The sequence below is a fragment of the Rutidosis leptorrhynchoides genome, chromosome 8 (assembly GCF_046630445.1).
Source record: "Rutidosis leptorrhynchoides isolate AG116_Rl617_1_P2 chromosome 8, CSIRO_AGI_Rlap_v1, whole genome shotgun sequence".
In the NCBI taxonomy this organism is placed as follows: domain Eukaryota; kingdom Viridiplantae; phylum Streptophyta; class Magnoliopsida; order Asterales; family Asteraceae; genus Rutidosis; species Rutidosis leptorrhynchoides.
Genome location: NC_092340.1, coordinates 72448752 through 72456462, shown reverse-complemented (window position 1 = coordinate 72456462; position 7711 = coordinate 72448752). Strand labels below are relative to the sequence as shown.

General features: G+C 35.7%; 1 protein-coding gene across 1 annotated transcript; it reads left to right on the top strand.

Annotated features, from left to right (window-relative positions):
- The first annotated feature begins 1885 nt into the window (after positions 1–1885).
- On the top strand, positions 1886–6749 carry LOC139861356 (protein TIC 100). The gene is made up of 11 exons (XM_071849730.1): positions 1886–2493; positions 2615–2686; positions 2792–2881; positions 2977–3150; positions 3234–3324; positions 3406–3468; positions 3586–3652; positions 4172–4275; positions 4487–4613; positions 4705–5477; positions 6145–6749. The coding sequence occupies exons 1-11, from the start codon at positions 1928–1930 to the stop codon at positions 6478–6480; spliced, it is 2463 nt and encodes an 820-aa protein (XP_071705831.1). The 5' UTR covers positions 1886–1927; the 3' UTR covers positions 6481–6749.
- The last annotated feature ends 962 nt before the right edge of the window (positions 6750–7711 follow it).

Here is a 7711-nt window from a genome sequence, read left to right as displayed (position 1 = left end):
TTTAACTTTAATGTTTATATTATATTTCATTATCTCCAATTATTATTATATATATACTCACATTTATATTTACATATTTATTTACACATAATTGTTCGTGAATCGTCGGGAATGGTCAAGGGTCAAATGAATATATAAACATAGTTCCACAGTTTTCGAGACTCACCATTACATACTTTGCTTATCGTGTCGAAATCATATAAAGATTAAGTTTAAATTTGGCCGGAAATTTCCGGGTCGTCACAGTTCTTGGGTTGTATGCCCGTTTTGTGTTTCAACTTATGTAATAAATGTTTTAAAGTCGATTAAACTTACTATTGTAATGAAGATGTTTTTGGAAACATAATTGGGACCTAAATGTTGTAAATATTATTACGTTAAAAAAATATGGGCCGGTTTAATGACGGGTCGGGTCGTTTCACCTGATTTCGAATCCGAACGAACTTCAGATCTGTCGATGATGATTTGACGATGATTCGATGAAGATCATGACAATGGTGAACAAACAAGATGACGAAGAACATGAAATAACAAGCGGTTTAAATCGGACAAACCCTACCCGTTCCTTAACGGCGATGCGAAGCGCCGGAGAAAGTTACAAGATGACGATGATGACATTATCAACAGTAGTGATTTCGACGAGTCTAATGACGAAGTTGCAGTTGAAAACGAAGTTGGTGTAGGAGACGGCGACGGAGAACGGAATATGGAAGAAGGAGATGAGAGATGATGATGATAAAAAGTCGAATCAAAGATAAAAAGTATGAATTAAAGATAAAAAAAACAAATAAAAATTCAAATTAAAAAGTTGAGGGACTCGGATTGCAATTTTGTGTATAAACAAAGGACCAACGGAGCAAAAAAGTCAAAGAAAAGAGTAAAAAGACAATTTTACCCTCACATGCATGGCACATGTCAAAGGTTAACGAACAATTTAGACGGAAGTTAGACGGAGGGACTCGGATTGCAAAATTTTGCAATTTTAAGGACTCGAAAATCAAAAAAAAACTTGAGGGACTCGGATTGCAATTTCGCGTATATTTGAAGGACCAACGGAGCAAAAAAGTCTTCGTGTTGTTTAGTTCATATTAAGGCTCGGTTTTAGTTAGCGTCTCAGTTTGTCTTGGTTAGGTTTGTTTACCGTCTTCGAGCCTTAATTTGTGGTGGTCCTTTTGTTTCTCTGTTTTCTGGTCTCTGTTTGTCTGGTCTTTGTTTTTGAATGTTCGTTTTCTGCTCAAGTGTGGAGTAAAGCTTCAGAGCTATGTATGATGACATTTTCGAGCAATATATGGAGAGGTATTAGAGATGACATGCATGGTGTTGCAGGTAGAAATTTAAGTAGTGTAGTAGTCACAAAGCTTTTGGTGGCTGCTACGGTGTATATGATTTGGCGAGAAAGAAATGCAAGGATGTTTTCCAAGACAAAGAGGACGGTGGACCAAGTTTTTGAAGTTATCTTCGCTACAGTTCGATTGAAGCTCATGTCTATCAAGTTCAAAGAGTCGGCTCAAGTTAAGATATTGAAGAACAATTGGAAGATCCCTTATCTAAGTTATAGTTGGTTGATAGGTGTAGGCTTCGGCCATGACTGATAGTCTAGTTGGTATGTTTTGGGGCTTAAAGACTCACTTGAGGTGTATGCTCTTAATTGTATCATTGTTTGCTTATTTATAATAATTTTCACCCGGGTAACCCTTTACTCAAAAAAAAAACTAGTAGAAGTCAAATTTGTCGAATTTCGTTCTACACTTTCTTGATAGCACAAAAAACCTTATACTTATGTTGGTTAACATTATAGTCCCTTAACTTTGTGACAAGCGTTCTGTGTGTCCCACTATTTAAGCCAAAAAAATTGCAGATTTCATTTCACTTCACTTCACACTCCGCTTGCCGCTACACCTTATCTTCTCACCATCTACCTACAAAAATGGCGGACAAAAAACCAGAAGACGACTCATCATCTGATTCCGAAGAACCAATCCCAGACACCAAAAAACCCGGAACCCCCACCCGGGTCAAACCGCCCCAGCTCAAAAACCAAAACATCCTCGAAGACGACCTCGACGATTCACCCGAATCATACTTCAAAAAAGTAAGTCAAGTTCTTGAATCAGAAGAATTCAAAAAACTAGAAGAATCAGAAGAAATAAATGACGTGGATAACATCGATGAATTGTATGATTTCCCACCCGACCCGGAAAATTGGAAAGAAGAAGATTTGAAAGAGTATTGGGCGGATGCTCCGACTTTTATGATTAAACCCGGTTGGGACCCGAATTTTGTTGATAAAGATGAAGTTAAAATTATTAATGAGGAGATTCAAGCGGGTCGGGACCCGCCAATTGCTCCGTTTTATGTACCGTATAGGAAACATTACCCTGTTATTCCTCATAATCATTATGATATTAAAAATGCTAAATCTGTAATTGAAGAACTTGATAGAATTGAAGAGGTTTTACAATGGCACAGCTTTGTTTTTGCTGATGGCAGCACGTAAGTTTCTGTTTTTATTTATATTATAAATAAATTATAAATAATTTAATTTCTAGGGTTCTAAAAAATTTAGTTTTTTTTTTTTTGTTTTTGTTTTATTGTTATAAATGTTATAAATAAGGTATGAAGGGACTGTGTGGGATGATTTGGCACATGGGAAAGGTGTGTATGAAGCTGAACAAGGACTAGTGAGGTTCGATTTTTTCGGTTTAATCGTGTATATATTTTTGTTACTTGATTAATGCAATGTGTGTATTTATATATCTATGTATGAATGAGTATGTATATGTATATATAGATATGAAGGTGAATGGTTGCAAAATAATCCAGAGGGACATGGGGTACTTGAAGTTGATATACCAACTTATGAGCCAATTCCAGGTTCAGAGTATGTTTACGATCCGAACTATGTTGTTTAATTTGATGAATATATGGAATGTAGAAGATGAATTATGAATGCGTTTGTTGAATATTAAAATTTAGGCTTGAAGCGCAAATGCGAGCTGAAGGACGTATATTTAAAAGAGACTTTATGTCACCGGACGATAAGGAATGGTTGGAGAAAGATATTGAGGATTGCGTGCGGTTTTCTGATGGAAGACGCGAAATCCCGTTTTATGAAAATGAGGAATGGGTTAGACAATTCGGACAGAAACCGTGAGTTTAACACAATTACGTGTTTTTTTAAAAACAAAACTGTTTTTGGTGAAGTTGTGTTTTATGTTGGTTTTTGATGGTAGGGAGAAGGGTCGCTATCGTTATGCTGGTCAATGGAAGCATGGAAGAATGCACGGTTGTGGTGTTTTTGAACTCAATGAACGTACCACTTATGTAAGTCGGTTAAAATGTTTGTGCAGGTCGTGTTTTTGGTGTTTTTGAACCCAACGAAGTTTTTTAATGTTGTTTGTGCAGGGACGATTTTACTTTGGAGACTTTTTGGAGGAAGATCATGGGTGTGATGTTGAAACATCTGCGGTAATTTAAGAACTTACTGTTCATAACATATTGTTGATATTTATTTATTTATTTTGATACTCAGTTTAAAAGTTTAATGTACGATAAGGCTGCAAATTACAAAGGTTACTGTTTCAGTTGCACTCAGGTATTGCGGAAGTGGCTGCCGCAAAGGCTCGGATGTTTGTCAATAAGCCTGATGGAAGTATAGCATCTGTCTCTTATCCTTTCAGTTTTATATATTAATTTAAATTTTTAGGTATAAATGAACAAGAAAATTACTATTCCGATTTCCGTACAAGATTTATGTTTACGAAAATCTTGCGCACTAGAACTCTAGCGAAGAAGTCAACAAAGTTATTGCACTTACTCAGTGGCGAATCTAGGATCAAAACTCAAAGGGTTCTTAATTTTTTTAAAGCTAATTGTATTTGTAGGGTATTTTAGTGGCTGTGTACCTCAAAAAATTATAAGTCCTAATAATATATATGGGACCCTATAGTTAAATTTAGTGGTATCTTGTACAGTTTCAAGGTTAATTTAGAAAAAAAAAAAAAAAATTCAAACTAGTGGTACGTGACACCACTCACATATGCGTAGAATAGCTTATGTTCTTACTTCATTATATACCTCAAGTGTTTTCCACTCGTTAAATTCCTATATATAGTTTCTAGTTCATAAATAATCTATTGGTTATTTAAAACGTGTTTATTGTTTGTTGCAGTGGTGCGAGAAGAACGTGGTCCATATAGTGACCCTCAACATCCCTATTTATACGAAGGAGAAGATGTGTGGATGGCACCTGGCTTCATCAACCAGTTTTGTGAAGTAAATCTCACCTTTTTTGTATTTATTTAAGTTACTAGCCTTTAAGCTTTAAAACCATAGTTAACTATGACCAATTTTAATCTTTTTGCGTCAAATGTAAATGGGTAAATGAAGGAGGTTTTCATGTTGAGATTACTCCGGGAGGGCAAATATTTTTAATCCGATGTACATTGCCTACAAGAGTTGATATATTTTTTTTCTTTCTTTCAAGGTCCCTGATTATTGGAAAGCTTATATAGAAGATGTGGACGAAGAACGACAAATGTGGATAAACTCGTTCTATAAAGCCCCACTAAGGTTACCCATGCCAGCTGAGCTCGAGCATTGGTGGGAAAACGGTTAGTTATATGAATGTGTGTTTGAATTTGTACAATAGTTTTTAAAGTTGAATTTTTTCTTAATAATATTTTATATTTTCATTTTGACTAGAGGAGTCTCCTGAGTTTATTCTTCTCAACAAGGAGCCCGAGCCCGATCCTGAAGATCCAGAAAAGAAAGTATACACTGAGGATCCCGTTATACTACACACGCCAACCGGGCGTATAATCAACTACGTAGACGATGAAGAACACGGGATCCGCTTATTTTGGCAACCACCTTTAAAAGACGGGGAAGATGTTGACCCGAGCAAGGTTGAGTTTTTACCCCTTGGTGATGAAGAACTATCTAAGCGTGACGACCGCAATTTCTTAGAGCGTACGTTAACATCCGTACAAAATCGATGCAAGATCATGCTTGAAAATTTGGAGAAACGGGTCGAAGAGAAGAAGAAAGAGAGTGAAACGAAGTTGAAACTAATCGAAACCGAGATTGAAATAGTGGAAGCTGAAAATGAATTAAAGGAGATTATTAAGGAAATGGATGATGAATTGAAGAGATTGGAAAAAGAAGAGGAAAAGAAAATGGAGATGGAATTGGAAGATGAAATTGAAGATGTGTATGAACCGGTTGATAAAGGTGCGGAAATTTCGCGTGTTGAAATTAAAGTTGATGATGTTAAAGATGATGGTAATGATGGTGATGACGAAGAAGATGAAGATGATGACGAAGAAGATGAAGATGAAAGTATACCGCCGAGTTTTGGGTCCGTTGTTAAGGATCGAGACACGAAAATAAATGATACAAATGGCAAAAAGAACGGAAAATCTTCACCATTTGCTGTGTCTTCCTTGCAGTTTACGTCTTTGGGGTTTGCATCCGTGGTGAGTTTCTAGCATTTAATCATTTGATTATTACGATCATTAGTTACACTAACAGCTGCAAAAATGATAAGTTAAACCTAATTTTAGTAGGTTAATATTATGGTCTCTTAACTATATATCATCCATATGATATCATATTCTCTCCATAGTGTCTCCATAGTGTTGTAAACAGCGGCCGAGTCGTTTTGGTGACTTGCCCGTCCTGTTTTGCCCAAAAACGCTTAATTAGTCGGTCTACACTAAAAAGCCTGCCAGGTCAAAGTGAGTCAAAGTCGGCATGAGTCGGTCAAAGTCAAGACAAGGATGGTCAAACTTAAGTCAAATTTTTAATATTTTTTTTACTTAGATTTTGTGTCCTGTAAATATGTTTGAAATATCCACGTTTGATTGTAATTTATATATGTCAAGTATTACTAAAAGTCAACCTTAGTCAACGTTCGACATGACCCTGACTCGACCCCGACCCGACCGACTAGTTGTTTCAAAGTCCCGACCGACTCGTCTCCGTCTTGAGAGTTTTCGAACCTAGCTCCAGAACCGTATGAGACTTTTTTGCTGATGAAGCTAAATTTTATCAACCTCAAAATCACATTTTAAATTTCTCTAAATTTTGCATGACCATTGGAGGCATGAAGTCAATAACCAAGTTTCGGTGTCTGAATTTTAGGTTCCATCTCGGCTGCAGCAGTTATTTGCATCATGGAAGCAGTCAAAGTTACATACAAAAACAACTCAATCAAGTTGTTCTCGGGTTTCGAAAGATGAACGTACAAGAAAGAGTTCAATTGGATTTGAACGAACATTTGACCAAGGTTTGACTTTGAGGTCACATCATCAGGTCAACAAGTACATCACAAAGTCAACGCATGGCAACCCTTTTAAGCACAAAGCATCTGCAACTCTTCAAAGAAAAACAGGTGAGCAAAAGACATGCAGCTCAACTTGGCCATGCATACGGCCGAATGAAGAGCTAAGTATTTTATCTTTGCACATTCCTGTTTAAATTGTTTCTTTACGGAATTAGCTTCGGTGCCTTATTTGACACTGGTTTTCAATTTTTATTAGTGTTTTCAGTTTTTTTTTTTTTTTTTTTTTTTTAAATGAGTGCCTTGATTATCGGCAGACATAGATGTTGGCGTTTATGTCATTTTCCATGCAATGTTGTACGAAGTTGTTTAAATTCATTGTATGATCGGGAAAAAAACATAATTTATTCACTAAAGAATATTTGAGATATTGAAATGCAATAGATGTCAAGTATAACAGGTTATTTAAGAACCACAACCACATGTCATGTGTTTATGTAATTAGGTTCCTAGCCCCTTATTTATATTTTGAAGAAATATTGGAGTTAATTTTAGGTTCAAGACTTAGAGTGGTACTTCCCCAACCCAATGAAATAAAATATTTCTATTGCTTAATGGTCTAATGATTCAAATCTACATTTGGCCAATGTGGGATTCTAACATCACCCAACCAAATGTACATTTGGTCATAAACTACAGAACTACCACAAATTCAATGGCATAAGTTGTGGTTGTGTTGTACGTTATTTTTTATTTATTTATTTTATTTTATTTTTTTGAAAAGCAAGGAATTCATTAAAAAATGGAAACTGAGAATATATAATGAAGTACAGGGACTAAATTTAGACCCAAATCCTACTCGAAATATACATACACACGACTTCTTTATAGCTTGCGAGTACTACAAACTTAAGACAACATTGAACACGACAATGGTATCAACCACCTACATTTGTAGATAGATACTAGGATTACTTAGCCACGTGAGCCGCTCGATCTTCCGACACTTTGATCTCTAAGAAATTCATTCAAAGGATTTTAGATGAATTTCGTTCAAGGCCACAGGAGTGTTCCAACATTTACAATTGAATAACCATATTATTTCGATTTTTTCACATGTAATTCGCGCATACCCACTCTACCGCTTGCCATATTTTTTCCCGACACACGACATAGGTTTTGGACCGTTACCACGAAGAATCTCGCTTGAACATAGGTGTTGTACGTTATTGTGATAATATGTAATTTGTTGTATTGTTTACCAGTATAAAAACCATGTAATTAATGAGTATTGACAGTTCTGTATTCATATCTTTTGTGATATTTGTTTGAAATTGAATATATGGTTATCAAAAGCTATTCAAAATGTAATGTCATAATATATATACACAGTATTAAACACCTAGGATCAATGATCATGTGAAGAAA

Bases quoted from the DNA above. Each gene is read 5' to 3' on its own strand.
- LOC139861356 (XM_071849730.1), top strand. From the start codon at position 1,928: ATGGCGGACAAAAAACCAGAAGACGACTCATCATCTGATTCCGAAGAA. The intron at 2,494-2,614 runs GTAAGTTTCTGT...GTTATAAATAAG, and splicing joins GTTTTTGCTGATGGCAGCAC to GTATGAAGGGACTGTGTGGG. The intron at 4,614-4,704 runs GTTAGTTATATG...CATTTTGACTAG, and splicing joins CGAGCATTGGTGGGAAAACG to AGGAGTCTCCTGAGTTTATT.